The sequence below is a fragment of the Hypanus sabinus genome, chromosome 12 (assembly GCF_030144855.1).
Source record: "Hypanus sabinus isolate sHypSab1 chromosome 12, sHypSab1.hap1, whole genome shotgun sequence".
NCBI lineage: Eukaryota > Metazoa > Chordata > Chondrichthyes > Myliobatiformes > Dasyatidae > Hypanus > Hypanus sabinus.
The window spans coordinates 45,106,215-45,121,863 of record NC_082717.1 but is presented as its reverse complement, the minus strand read 5'-3'; the positions used below and the strand labels follow the sequence as shown (position 1 = coordinate 45,121,863).

The window sequence follows — 15,649 nt, the reverse complement described above, 5'->3', positions numbered from 1 at the left end:
AGCAGCCGAGGCATTTAAATACAACCATTTTTATTACTATTAAAAACTTCAGGGAAGAAGATTTGCTATTCTTGTCTAGTAGGGTTATTTGTGATCCTTAACTGCCTTCTAAAATTATCTAGCAAACATTTCAGTTCAAAGTGATTGGGGGTTGCCAGTAAATAAAAAGGATAATATGTAGACATAACAAAAATACAGTGAATTAGTCCATAAAGTGTTAAAAGAAAAAGTGAATTCATTAGGATGCTCTATTTTCCTTTTTTAGAAATGTTTAGTTTTGCTTTCTGTCTGGTCACAATATACATTGAGGTAGAAAATAGAAGTAATAGAGTTGTACAGCATAGCAAAGGACTCTCGTGTCAATCATTTTGCCAATTTAAGTGTCCGTCTTAATGCCTCTTAAATATAGTAATTGTATCTGATTTATCCATCTCCACTAATAGCACATCCCAGATATCAACTCCGTCTTCTCATCTTAAACCTATGCTGTCTAGTTTTGACATCCTTGCCATCAGAAAAAAAAACTATTTACCTTATCTTCATCTTCAGTTGTTTTCATGGCTCTTTTATTTTAATCCTACTGGCAGTTGAATTTCTCTTACACTATTAAAGTCAACACCCACAATCCTTAGCCCATATATTTCTAAAATGTGGCTATTTTTCTGTAAATTAAAGATTCCAGAAGTGAATTAAATTTTGCGGGATGTCCAGGGAAATTGAATCAAAGTAATGATACAGGATTAAAACAATATTGTAAATATTGTGAACATGTGAAGGATATTGTATATTCTTCTTTGCATGATATACTGAGACATTTCTCAAAGGCTAAGTAATGTTTGGTAGAATTAAGGTACAGGGAAAGTTATACAGCCCATCAAACTGATGCAACCTTTTAATAGAGCAACCCACTTCCCCTGCTGTTGTCTTACATACTGGCAAATTTGTTTTGTGTTTTGCTATCCAAATTTCTTTTAATGTCCCTTTTGGCTAAAAACAAATGTAATGTAGTAACTGATGTGCTAATTAATTCTGTTTCCAACAGCCTAAATTCCAAATCACAGCCAATATTTAAGATCTCACTCACATTGCTCTTATACTTTTTGTCTAAAATTTTAAGTTTGTTTTCTCCAGCCAATGGACTACTTGCTAAAGGGATTCTAGCCATTCATATATTGCTGCTGCAATTTGGTAAATGTATTAAAAATCTTGTAGGAATGTTTTAAAAAGTTTATGGGTGAGACAGGCTTCATCTAGTAATGGGTAACTGGAATAAAATTAAAAGATTTAACCATCAATGTTTAGATACACCACAAAAGAAAGAATAGCTAATAAATACAACTTTTTCTGCCTGTTTCCAATAATGTATTTTCATTGGATCCCAATGAAAGCTGATTGCACTGTTGGGTGTTGAAAACCATTGTCACTACTAACAGATCAGTAATGCATAATAAAATTTCAGACAGAAACTTCAGACTAATGGTTGTGCAATGCAATACTTTATATAGGATCTGGGACTGCAGTCGGCTCTATTGGAATTTTAACATATGAATTTCTATAAACTGGCTATATTTGCAAAGACATTTAGTCACTACTTTGCCAAAAATGTATTGCTGCTTATAGATCTTTAATGTTTTTTATTCCATGTAACAATTTTAATCACAATTTCACTTCCCTAATTGTTCAAACTTTCTTTTTTTTTATTTATATTCTCTGATATTTGAACTTGCAACAATGGTAATCCATCAGTTTTATTAAATCTCTTAGTTTTGAAATTTTCAGTTCAACTTTAAGTTTTCGAAACTATAGCAAGTTTCCATAATTTCTTATGTCATTCATTTCTTGATATATGGAATCACTCGAAGGCAGGGGTTTCCAGACTTTTTTATGCCATGGACCCCAGGTTGGGAAACTCTGCTCCAAGACCTTTGTGACAAAAAATTATTCCATGTCACCAGCTCCCTGTTTATGGAAACATATGTTGGAATCCTTACTGAATAATGTTTTTTATTTATTTCTAGAATTAAGGAGTCTTCTGGTTGGCAGCAGGTATTTACAAGCCCTTACCTTGACTGGACAATAGAGCGAGTTGCTGTAAATGCTAAGGTTGTTGGTGGACCACTTGGTGATAAAGACAAGATGGTAGCGGTGGCATCCGATAGCAGTATAATTCTGTGGAGTATTCAGGATGGAGGCCGTGGCAATGAAATCGGTAGGTGCTATAAACCTGTGAGAGAATACATAATGTGGTTTCATTAGTTTGGGGTTGCAACAGTTTACACGTTTGATTTTCAGTTTTCAGAAATGAACAAATGAATCCCTTCTGTTTTCACACCTTTCATCCTGGCGTGTACCGAGAGAACGATCCAGATGATTAATATTGTCATTCACTGGATCCCGAACATAGCGCAAGTCCATTATGAATAACTAAAATTATTCATGAATTAAGTGGAATGTACTTGTTGGTGATCTGAGCCTGAATTGAGAAAATGTCTTACAACTATTGGAGTATTAACCATTTTTTATCATTTGAAGCACTGTTATTTTATCAGCCTCCTTGCACTAGTTCCATTCCATCCATAACTGTGTGGATTGTATATTTTGTTGTCTGTACTTCCATTGTCACTCAGATCACTGGGAAAAGGGATGAGACATGGGCTTTTAATCCTATGAAATCTGGTCTACCAGTCAGTTAGATGACTGACTGACATGCACCATTTAACTAGCATTACTTGCATATCCCTGAATATATATTTCCTTACAAAGTTTGATCAAGATGACCTGAGAATTTTAGTTTTAATTTTCTAGTACTTAGATACATTTGGAAAAGAGTTCTGAGTTCTCATTACCTTTTATGCAAAGCAAGCAAATTTTAATTTCCCTTCTCAAAGGCCAGTCTCTTAAACTTAAGTGTTAAGGATCCAGTGAAAGAGGAATAAGTCTTTCTGTTCATAGCTTATGGAATATCTCTCTTTAAATACCTCACTTAGCAAACAACTTAGTTTTCTAAATTCAAGAGAATGTAAACCAAGTATATGAAATTTAATTTTAAATTCTGAAAGATATCTGGCAGTCTTTCTTTGATCCTTTCTCCTACTGTACAAAATTCTCGATATCTGAGTCCTGCTTTTACATTTTCACTAATTAGCATTTTATATTTATCTTCATGAACCCGGCTGCCTGAACAATAATGATATCTGTTGACTGCAGTGTTTAAAATAAAACCAATAGCCATCATAGCGATAGACTCAAAAGGGTAAACATATGAGGCTCTACTTGCTGAGTTTAGAAGAACGAGGGAGAATCTCATTGAAACTTGTCAAATGTTGAAAGGCCTAGGTAGAGTGGATGTGGAAAGGATGTTTCCTATCGTGAGTGAGTCTAGGACTAGAGGGCATAGCCTCAGAATAGAGGGATGTTCATTTAGATCAGAAATGAGGAGGAATTTCTTCAGCCAGAGGGTGGGTGAATCTGAGGAATTCATTGCCACCGACAGATGTGGAGGTCAAGTTATTGGGTATATTTAAAGCGGAGCTTGATAGGGTCTTGATTCATAAGACTGTCAAAGGTTATGGGAGAAAGGCAGGAGAATGGGGTTGAGAGGGATAATAATTAGCCAAGATGGAATGACAGAACAGACTTGATATGCTGAATGGCCTAATTCTGCTCCTATGTCTGATGGTCTTTTTGTAAACCACCTCCTGCTTTATACCACCACACTTGCCTTTCAATTGTGATAGATCTTTTTAGCATATTAGTTTGTTGCAATTTATACAGCAAATTAAGTTTGTCATTTGCCATTTTGTTGTGGTAGAACAAATAGGTATGCTTTGTTAGAGTTGTGCCCACATTTGTGATATTTAGAATAAGAATAATTGTGCACTAATAATTAAATATTTTTTGAATGGGAGTGTTCTGATAATCTAAGAGAATTGTTTACTGAGGCTGTAGCTTTGGAGACTTAAGCTCTGATTTTTTTTCTGTGATTCAGATTAGTTTATATTTCTGTTAGCTGCATAAGTGAAGCAATTGACCACAGCCCTGGTGGATGGAAGGAAAGGTTAGCTTGTTCTAAAGCTATCCAGTGATAATGTGTGCTGTAATTTGTACATTTTATAAGATCAGGTATTGGCATAATTGTAACGCACTAACTATTGCAAACTCTACAAAGTCACATGATAAAAATGTTGACTTGACAGGAACCAGTGAGCTTCCATCTATAAAAACAGTTTGCTAACTCACCATCTTCAGGACAAGTACATAAATCAAGCTCTTTGCTTTATTATTTTATGTTTATAATTTATATTTCCAGGTCTGTTGCATTTTGCATTTGTGAATTTTGTAGCTATTTATTTCTGTCTTAAATTTAAGATTCTGAAAGAGGAATAAGTTTCTGAAAATTCCTGATTCTGCATTTTTCACATCTATTGTTTCTTTGCAATGAACTGCATTAGAGATCTCTTTGGGGACAAATTCACCAAATAAGCAGATTTAGGTGTCAACACAAATTTATTTCAGAATAGCTTCTAATGCATATTTTGAAAATAAATTAAAGTAAGTGATCACCATTACTGTGCCTGCCTGTAAGGTTGTCATTCCTTTGCTGGGCTTGGGAAATGGTTGCTCTCCCCAGGTGAATTTAATACAAGTTACCAGTTGTCAACATATAGTTGGCAAAAGGAGGCTTAATATGCATAACAGATGTTCATGCAAATTGTAGCATTATTTAATTGGCATGAATATTTATGACACTTGACGTGCACGAGGCTGAAAGTGGAAATAAACATGGTGGATGTTCCTGCAGGAATATTGAAAATATCTTCACAGTTTTACTCAGAAGAGATTGATCCACATTGAAAGTGAGGTTCATGATTTTAAGAAGTACATTATAGAGAAAAAATGTTTCATGGATTTAAGAAGAGGTGTATTCCAGTTGCAAGTACTAAAATGTCAAATACCGTGACAATGACATTGACTTTCACTGACAAAAGTGAGGGGAAACACTATCTAGGCTTTCAAAACTTTTAAGTGTTGATGTTTATTTTTTAATTATACACCCTAATCTGAAACTTCAAATAGGTGCTACACTTCAGTATGAGTTTGGAAAATCTGCTGAACTATAAACCACAATAGAGGTCTAGATACAATGTACTGTATAGTTAATATGAAGGAGGAATTGCCCTGTGTTGAAATGTTTTCATGAATGTACAAAGAAGAAAAAAATACTTCAGAACCATCCACTACATTTGTGTGCTACTTGGTTTAGCTGGGAGTCTAAGACATTCTTTCATGTTTTATAATGCATAACTAATACTTTATTTACATTGTTTCTAGCACACTCCACTTTCATGGATGGTCAGCACTGGTGCTAACCATGTCATCACCACAATTCCAGTTACACATAGACCAACTACTTAACTCAATTAACTACTTACAAGTTTAAAAGTTCTGCTGATTTAGCTTAAGTCACCTCCTCAGAAAGCACTGCTTAGTGTTAAACATTGATAGCGGATAAGAGAAGTTTCTGAATAATGTATTCAATATCATCAGATGATATTGTTGATCGCTAATTGTATAAAAATCTTAAAACCAGAGACCCCATTATATGTGATAAAGATTTTGTTCTTGTTTTAATTTTGTTGTGTTATGCTGTAGCTAAAACATTGAATTAATTTTTGAGTCTTGAGATGGTGGGCACTGAGGGTGGATATGCAGGAGGTGGCAGTGTTTACTTTGGGCAGTATGATTATTGTAGTTTTTAGTTATCTGCACCAATATTGTGTAATTTCTGGGTTCATGGACTAGGTAAATCAGTCTACTAGGTTGATTTCAGTTTGAATAGTTAAAGACACAGCTCAGACATTACATTTTAACACCCTTGAATTACCTGAAATGCAAATAAATAGTGGTAAAAGGACACTGAATGCCCCAAGGATACTTCAGAGACACTGAAGCCTCGCAAAATGTTTCACTGCAGGTGTATAGGGAGATGATGATTCTGTACAAATGGTAGAATTGTCCTTTGCTGATTATCAAGAAGGTGGGGATGGAGATCAGTCTGTGTGAACAGCAGGAATATGATCCCTGGTTTTTGCATTTATTCAATATAGCAAATAATTAGATCAGTGAATTTTATTACATCAGGCATGATCTTATTGAATGGCGGAGCAGGCTCGACGGGCCAGATGGCCTACTCCTGCTCTATTTCTTATGTTTCTTTCTTAAGTGAATACACTGGCATGTTTCACTGCATCCTGATTTATGGTTTAATCCAACCTCTTCACTGTGTTTTTCATGTTTACCCAGGTTACGCTGCAGATGTACCCATTGTGTCTGATCATTTATTATCTAACCAGCCACCATTGATAATTTAATTTTTTTTATCCAATATTACACCTTTCGGTAATAGTAACTGCTATCACGTCTCTGCTCTTGATACATTTCTGCAGTATTGTGCAAAAGTCTTAGACACGCTAGAGTTTTTATATGACTTCGGATCCTATGGCCTCCAGAGAGCCATGATCTCAACATCGTAGGGGCTGTCTGGGATTACTTAGACAGTAATAGAAGCAAGCGAGGCAGACAAAGTTTACAGAAGTACTGTGGCAAGTTTTCCAAGATACCAGCCTACAGCTGATTTTCTTACAAAACGACACAACGGTGTACCTAAGAGAATTGATGCAGTTTGAAAATCAAATATTTGATTTAGTTTGTTTTATTGTTTATTGCTCTTTATAGTATTTTTTTTACCTAGGAACTTTTCATTTTTTAAAGTATCTTCATATTATAGATTTTTGTTTTACGTATGTTCTAGACCAAGGGTCGGCAACCCGCAGCTCCGGAGCCGCATGCGGCCCTTTGATCTCTGTGCTGCGGCTCCCTGTAGTTTGTTAGTTTTTGAAATGTAATTCGAAATTTGAAGATTATGGTGATCTTGTACAATCTAAAAACGTTGTGGAGACCCCATTTCCTGGCATATCCGAACCAGCTCACAATTAGCCACCGTTCCGGCTGAGGGAGATAGCCTACGGGGGTTTGTGAGTACGTGTCTTTTGGAGCATCCGCGCCCATGGGGACGGGTTGAGGGAGGCTTTAAATCAAGGCTGTTTAGTTCGAATAAAGATGCCTTTGACCGCAGTGTCTTTATTTTAGCGCTGCGTGTAGCGCTACACCGCTACAACGTGTTTTTTATCGCTATTAATATACATCACCACTGCCAATGCCTGACACCCGTCAGTGCGCGCTTTCTTTTATTCTTCGATCCAAGGTAGGCTACCTATGGAGTAACCTTCAACCCAACGTCTTTTTTTCGGAGTTCAAAATGTTTTTGTTGCATGCAGAAATGTAATTTCATTTTCTCTGCAGGAGTTCATCAATTTCATAAATGCAACACATTATAGTTTGTTTATACATAGCATAAAGGCAAAAAAAACCATTGTATGCAGTGTTATTTCATTTTAAATGTCAAACGGGTTTTGTGGCTCCCAGTGTTTTCTTTTCTGTGGGAAATGGGTCCATATTGGCTCTTTCAGTGGTAAATGTTGCCGACCCCTGTTCTAGACTTTTGCACAATAAAGCACTAAATGTTTGAGGTGCTATCAAGTGCCTTAGCCAGATCGTACATTCATGTGGAGACATTGAAAGAATCTGTCCCTTGCTTGAAGATCATGATTTAGCAGGCTTTTTTAAAAATGTCATTGGCAGAAAGAATGACCCAACATAACAGTTATATTTATATTTTCATTGATCAATGCGACCAGCACAATGAATGCCTCTGGATTAAATTTTATGTCATTGGCTATTAAATACCTGCAGAAAATACTATGTGGCTCATAGGAATTAGGTGTTATGAACATGAAGTGTATCTATGCATTATCTTGGTCCTTGAGCAGCAAACATCCAGGTCCGTTTAGAGCTCTGAATACATCAGATGGTATAAATAGCTGCACACCTAGGGAAGCATCTTCCTATGATTGTAGATCAATTGAACAGTAATGGTATGAACTATCTTAAAATAGTAGATATTTGTAGAGAAGCAAGCCAAATCAAAAATTTCAGGTTTTAACCTGAATACAGTTGTTACATAAATTAATTACATATTTAAGCAGTGAGATGATTGCTAAAGCAAAGGATTGCGGGGCATTGGAGGTTAATAAGAGAAGTGGTCTGCATATGAGAAACGGTTCTTAGTATAGACAACCATAATCTCACCTCATCAGTTAGTAGATCAAATAAAAATATAAAATAGATCCATTAGTACAACTGTTAATTCCAGAATAAAGTTTTGAGATGTAGTAATGTACATGTTTGCTTTTACTGTTTTGTAGGTGTGTTTAGTCTTGGAGTTCCAGTGGATGCACTCTTCTTCATTGGTAATCAGCTAGTCGCAACCAGTCACACAGGGAAAGTTGGTGTGTGGAATGCAGTTACCCAACACTGGCAGGTGAGCTGCATTTCTAACAGAATTTTGTATATTTATTTCCTATTTTCAATCTATTGCCGTCATCATCAGTTAGGATTGTAAGATATGATAATTATGTTCATTTTATGGCTTCCTGACATTCAGGTATTTTAAATGCAGCAAGGCATTGAGTGAAAAGTTTTCACTTTCTGGCTCATTCACATTTTTGAAAGCATTTTCTAGAGATTCATGCAGAAATTTACATCACATGGTCAGATGTTTGCCAAGTTCTCCTGTCATGTCCAACAAACTAGTCAGGGATGGTATTACTAGTTAGGGAAAATGTCATGGCAGGCTCAGAATGGACAAACTGGAGAGCTCATCTATTGAGATTTTATGGGTGGAACTGTGGAATGAGAAAGAGATGACCACATTAATGGCATTATATTATAGACCACCCAATAGTCAGCAGGATTTAGGGGAGCAAATTTGTAGAGAGATCACAGACCAGTGCAAGAAACACAAGGTTGTGACGGAAGGTGACTGTAAATTTCCACATAGTGACTGGGATTCCCCCATACTCTAAAAGTGCTGGATGGAATAGAGATTGTTAAAAGTGTTAAGGGAAGTTGGAGGTCCCAGCTACAGAAAGTACGATATTAGACTTCCTTTAGGAAAAGAGACAGGGCAGTTGACAGAGGTTTGTGTAAGGGAACACATTGCAGCTCTAAGGCACCAAGTTAGGGAACTGGAGATGCAGATTGATGACCTTCACCTAGTCAGGGAGAGCAAAGAGGTGATAAAAAGGAGTTATAGGCAGGTGGTCACACCGGGGCCATGGGAGACAGACGAGTGGGTGACAGTCAGGAGGGGAAAGGGGAATAGTCAGGTACTTGAGAGTACGCCTGTGGCTGTACTCCTTGACAATAAGAGCTCCTGTTTGAGTACTGCTGGGGGGGGGTTACAGCCTACCTGGGGGAAGTGACAGTGGCTGTGCCTCTGGCACAGAGTCTGGCCCTGTGGCTCAGAAGGGTAGGGAAAGGAAGAGGAAGGCAGTAGTAATAGGGGATTCTATAGTTAGGGGGTCAGACAGGCGATCCTGTGGACGCAGGAAAGAAACTCAGATGGTAGTTTGCCTCCCAGGTGCCAGGGTCCAGGATGTTTCAGCCCGCGTGTAAGATATCCTGCAGTGGGAAGAAGAACAGCCAGAGGTTGTGGTACATATTGGTACCAATGACATAGGTAGGAACAGGGAAGAGGTCCTGAAAAAAAGAGTGCAGGGAGTTAGGAAGGAAGTTGAGAAGCAGGACCACAAAGGTAGCAATCTCGGATTTACTGCTTGTGCCACGCAACAGTGAGAATGGGAATAGAATGAGGTGGAGGATAAATGCGTGGCTGAAAGATTGGAGTAGGGAACAGGGATTCAGATTTCTGGATCATTGGGACCTCTTTTGGGGCAGGTGTGACCTGTACAAAAAGGACGGGTTGCACTTGAATCCCAGGGGACCACTATCCTGGCGGGGAGGTTTGCTAAGGCTACTGCGGAGAGTTTAAACTAGAATTGTTGGGGGGTGGAAACTGAACTGAAGAGACTGGGGAAGAGGAGATTGGTTCACAAATAGAGAAAGCTTGTAGACAGTGCGAGAGGGAGGATAGGCAGGTGATAGACAAGTGACGCACTCAGACTGAAGGTTTGAGATGCGTCTATTTTAACGCAAGAAGCATTGTGAACAAAGTGGATGAGCTCAGAGCATGGATCAGTACTTCGAGATATGATGTGGTGGCCATTACAGAGACTTGGATGGCTCGGACAGGAATGGTTACTTCAAGTGCTGGGTTTTAGATGTTTCAGAAAAGACAGGGAGGGAGGCAAAAGAGTTGGGGGCGTGGCACTGTTGATCAGAGATAGTGTCACAGCTGCAGAAAAGATGGACGCTATGGAGGGATTGTCTACGGAGTCTCTTTGGGTGGAAGTTAGGAACAGGAAGGGGTCAATAACTTTACTGGGTATTTTTTATAGGCCGCCCAATAGTAATAGGGATATCAAGGAGCAGATAGGGAAACAGATCCTGGAAAGGTGTAATAGTAATAGAGTTGTTGTGATGGGAGATTTTAATTTCTCAAATATCGATTGGCATCTCCCTAGAGCAAGGGGTTTAAATGGGGTGGAATTTGTTAGGTATGTTCAGGAAGGTTTCTTGACACAATGTGTAGATAAGCCTACAAGAGGAGCGGCTATATTTGATTTGGTTTTGGGAAATGAACCTGGTCAGGTGTCAGATCTCTCAGTGGAAGTGCATTTTGGAGATGGTGATCATAATTCTATCTCCTTTACAATAGCATTGGAGAGAGATAGGAACAGACAAGTTAGAAAAGCATTTAATTGGAGAAAGGGGAATTATGAAGCTGTCAGGCAGGAAATTGGAAGCTTAAATTGGAAACAGATGTTCTCGGAAAAGTCTGGAAAAAATGTGGCAAATGTTCAGGGGATATTGGAGTTCTGCATTGGTCTATTCCAATGAGACGGAAGTTATGGTAGGGTACAGGAACCTTGGTGTACAAAGGCTTTAATAAATCTAGTCAAGAAGAAGAGAAAAGCTTACAAAAGGTTCAGAGAGCTAGGTAACGTTAGAGATCTAGAAGATTATAAGGCTAACAGGAAGGAGCTTAAGAAGGAAATTAGGAGAGCCAGAATGGGCCATGAGAAGGCCTTGGCAGGCAGGATTAAGGAATACCCCAAGGCATTCTACAAGTATGTGAAGATCAACAGGATAAGACGTGAAAGAATAGGACCTATCAAGTGTGACAGTGGGAAGGTATGTATGGAACTGGAGGAAATAGAGGTACTTAATGAATACTTTACTTCAGTATTCACTATGGAAAAGTATCTTGGTGGTTGTAGTGATGACTTGCAACAAGCTGAAAAGCTTGAGTATGTAGATATTAAAAAAGAGAATGTGCTGGAGCTTTTGGAAAGCATCAAGTTGGATGAGATGTACTCCAGGCTACTGTGGGAGGTGAGGGAGGAAATTGCTAAGCCTCTGGTGATGATCTTTGCATCATCAATGGGGACTGGAGAGGTTCCGGAGGATTGGAGGGTTGAAGATGTTGTTCCTTTATTCAAGCAAGGAAGAAAAGATAGCCCACAAAATTATAGACCAGTGAGTCTTAACTCAGTGGTTGGTAAGTTGATGGAGAAGATCCTGAGAAGCAGGATTTATGAACATTTGGAGAGTTATAATATGATTAGGAGCAGTCAGCATGACTTTGTCAAGAGCAGGTCATGTCTTACGAGCCTGATTGAATTTTTTGAGGATGTGACTAAACACATTGATGAAGGAAGAGCAGTAGATGTAGTGTATATGGATTTCTGCAAGGCATTTGATAAGGTACCCCATGCAAGGTTTACTGAGAAAGTAACGAAGCATGGTATCCAAGGGGACATTGCTTTGTGGATCAAGAACTGGCTTGTCCACAAAAGACTAAGAGTGGCTGTAGACGGATCATATTCTACATGGAGGTTGGTCACCAGTAGAGTGCCTCAGGGATCTGTTCTGGGACCCTTACTGTTCCTGATCTTTATAAATGATCTGGATGAGGAAGTGGAGGGATGGGTTAGTAAGTTTGCTGATGACACAAAGGTTGGAGGTGTGGATAGTGTGGAGGGCTGTCAGAGGTTACTTTGATAGGATGCAAAACTGGGCTGAGAAGTGGCAGATGGAGTTCAACTGAGGTAAGTGTGAAGTGGTTCATTTTGGTAGGTCAAATATGATGGTAGAATATAGTATTAATAGTAAGACTCTTGGTAGTGTGGAGGATCAGAGGGATCTTGGGGTCCAAGTCCATAGGACTCTCAAAGCAGCTGTGCAGGTTGACTCTGTGGTTAAGAATGCATACAGTGTATTGGCCTTCATCAATCATGGAATTGAATTTAGGAGCCGAGAGGTAATATTGCAGCTATATAGGACCCTGGTTAGAATTCTAGTTGCCTCACTACAGGAAGGATGTGGAAGCCATAGAAAGGGTGAAGAGGAGATTTACAAGGATGTTGCCTGGATTGGGGAGCATGCCTTATGAGAATAGGTTGAGTGAACTTGGCCTTTTCTCCTTGGAGTGACGGAGGAAGAGAGGTGACTTGATAGAGGTGTATAAGATGATGAGAGGCATGTGGATAGTCTGAAGCTATTCCCCAGGGCTGAAGTGGTTGCAACAAGAGGACACAGGTTTAAGGTGCTGGGAAGTAGGTACAGAGGAGATGTCAGGTTTAAGTTTTTTACTCAGAATGTGGTGAGTGCGTGGAATGGGCTGCCGGCAACAGTGATGGAGGCGGATACGATAGGGTCTTTTAAGAAACTTTTGTATAGGTACATAGAGCTTAGAAAAATAGAGGGCTATAGGTAAGCCTAGTAAAGGGACTTGTTCGACACAATTTTGTGGGCCAGATGGCCTGTAATGTGCTGTAGGTTTTCTGTGTTTCTATGCTGGTCATAATGCCATTACTTTCAAGATAATTATGGAGAAGGATTGGTCTGGTCCTTTGGTTGAGGGTCTTATTGGAGAAAAGACAATTTTGATGGTATCAGAAACGATTTGTCAAAGGTGGATTTGAACAGGTTGTTTCCTGGCAAAGATGTACTTAGTTAGTGGAAGGCCTTCAAAAGTGAAATTTTGAGAGTACAGAGTTTATATGTTCCTGTCCAAATAAAAGGCAATGATAACTTGGGTTTTTGAGAGATATTGAGGCCCTGGCTAAGAAAAAAGAGGTGCTGGAGTATAAGAAATCCGGAGGGCTAATAGTAGGCATGGGTTGCTCTAGCAGAAAGGTAAAGGCGAATCCTAAGGGATGTATTAAGAGCAGAAGGAATAGAACCAGACAAAATTGGTCTTCTGAAAGTTCAATGCATGGAGCCAAAAGAGATGAGGGGAAGTCTTAAATAGATTTTTTGCATCTGTTTACTCAGGAGATGGGCACAGAATCTGTAGAAGTAAGGCAAACATATACAGAGGATATATACAGATTACAGAGGAGGAGGTGTTTGCTGTCTTGAGGAAAATTAGGGAGGATAAATCCCCAGGACCTGACGAAGAGTTTTTTTCGAATCCTGTGGGAGGTTAGTGCAGAAATTGCAGGGGTCCTAGAAGGGGTATTTAAAATGTCCTTGTCCACGAGTGAGTGCCGAAGAATTGGAGGATAGCCAGTGAGGATAGCCAAGAATAAGCTAGAGAATTATCGCCCCGGTGAGTCTGACATCAGTAGTCGGTAAGTTATTGGAAGGTATTCTAAGGTATTTGGATAGACAGGGACTGATTAGGGACGGTCAGTATGGCTTTGTGCGTGGTAGGCCATATCTAACTGATCTTGGAGGAAGTTACCAGGAAAGTTGATAAAAGCAGGGCAGTAAATGTCTACATGGACTTTCAAGATGAGGTAGTAAATCAGATTAGACAGTGGCTTCACAAGAGAATATGCAGGATATATGATGTGAGGGGTGAATGGCAATGCTAACTTTTGAAGAGTCCCAGCTTGTCTAGATTTGATGGTCTGCTTACATGTGCATCTCTAAATTAATTAATTAAATGTGGACAGAAATGTTTTCAGTCATTAGCAAGCTGAGTCTAATTTGACATTAGGAGATAATAGTTGAGAGTGAATTTGGTGAAGGGGAACTCAATCTAAAGTTAAGTTTGTGAGGCTAGTGAAAAAATCAGTTTGAAGGATAATAAAATGTGAATCTATTTGAGAAATATATTTCAGTTCAGCCCTGAATGACACCAGGTTACCTTTCCCTGCCACAAATTGTAGATGGGTTCAACATTGTGTAATTTAAAGAAGAAAATGGTAACTTAAGGGCTGGTCAGCATATCATAGATTGATAAGTTTTACAGACAGAAATTTGTTAAGAAGAAATGAATTTTGAGGAAATCAGGAGGTTTGATTTAACAAAATATCACATGACAGACAGAACGGAATCATAAAAACCTTAGTGATTCAAAGGAAATTAGCTAAATGATTCCATCCAAAGTTAATAAGATTGCTTCACACAAGGGGAAATAGTCATGGGCTGTTTCAGTGACTGGAAGTTTAGTGTTTTGTGTGGCTTCTAGTGCATGTTTCTCACTCACTTATGTCACGTATTAATAGTACAAAATTAAGTGCAAGGGCAGTGATTGAGAAGTTTAGAAGGGACACAAAAACAGTCAGATGTAAGTGATGGATTTTGGAGGACAAATAATATAAGGGAATACAAAAATGAGCGCTGTGATTTACAGAGGAGTGTAGAGATTTGTGTATGGATACACACCCTGCAGCTGGTACACAGGGTGATAGAGAAAGGAGATCATGGTAGAAGTATAGAAATAATTAGACTAACACCTAGCAACTGAAGCCTCTTGTGTCACCTAGCAATCTGAGTCATATAATACAGGAAGGGTATGATGGCACCAGAGAAGGTTCAGAGAAGATTTGAGCATAATGTTAAGATTGGAGAATTTACTGGGATGTTTCAGTTGTAAGTGAAAGGATTGATTAGACTGGATTGTTTTCTTTAGGTAAAGAAAAAAAAAGGGTGGAAATTGGCAGAATGATGCAGCAGTTTGTGCTACTTCCTCACGCTTCAGTAACCCAGGTTCAGTCATGATCTCAGATGCAGTCTCTGTGGATTTTTCATGTTTCTGTGTTGTGGGAAGAAGCTAAAATCCATAGAGTCAAAGTCAGGCTAGTTATTTAATTGATTATTGAATATTGCTCTTTGCAAGTGACAAAAGAACTAAAGTAGAGACAATGAGAATGCAAGAGAAAATAAATTACTGGGCTGTGGGGAAGTAAGGAGAGGGAGAGTGGGGTTCCTTTGCAACATGGACCTGTTTCATAATAAGTTAATTATAAGTTGGTCAAATGCTTAAGTGCCAGGTAAATGCAGTTTTCAGATGAGCAGTTGCTATATGCTCACTGTGTGGACCACAGGACAATGATGCTGTGGGAGAGGCTAGTCTTAATTTTTTCACAATGATTGAGGCATATGCTCTGCAGATGTGAAGTATTATGTATCCTAGTGAAATACCACCAGAGAAGCGGCATGATTAAAATACAGATTTTGTTCTGAAGTTTGGTAGCATGCTCACTGGGTAGTGTAACTTCAAAATTTAATTTTCTTTAGTTCTGGTTGGTTTTTCTAACCAAGTATACTATCTTTCTCTAGATAAATCAAAAACATTTTAATTTATTGTTTGTTTGAGTTAAATTTGCCAGAT

The 15,649-nt window shown here is 38.6% G+C and overlaps 1 protein-coding gene across 1 annotated transcript in view; it reads left to right on the top strand.

Annotated features, from left to right (window-relative positions):
* kctd3 (potassium channel tetramerization domain containing 3) overlaps positions 1–15,649 on the top strand; it is a 101,925-nt gene that overhangs the window by 76,668 nt on the left and 9,608 nt on the right. Inside the window, exons 9-10 of the mRNA XM_059985847.1 lie at positions 2,019–2,209; positions 8,325–8,440. Coding sequence (XP_059841830.1) covers positions 2,019–2,209; positions 8,325–8,440 — 307 coding nt within the window. The remainder of the gene's footprint in view (positions 1–2,018; positions 2,210–8,324; positions 8,441–15,649) is intronic.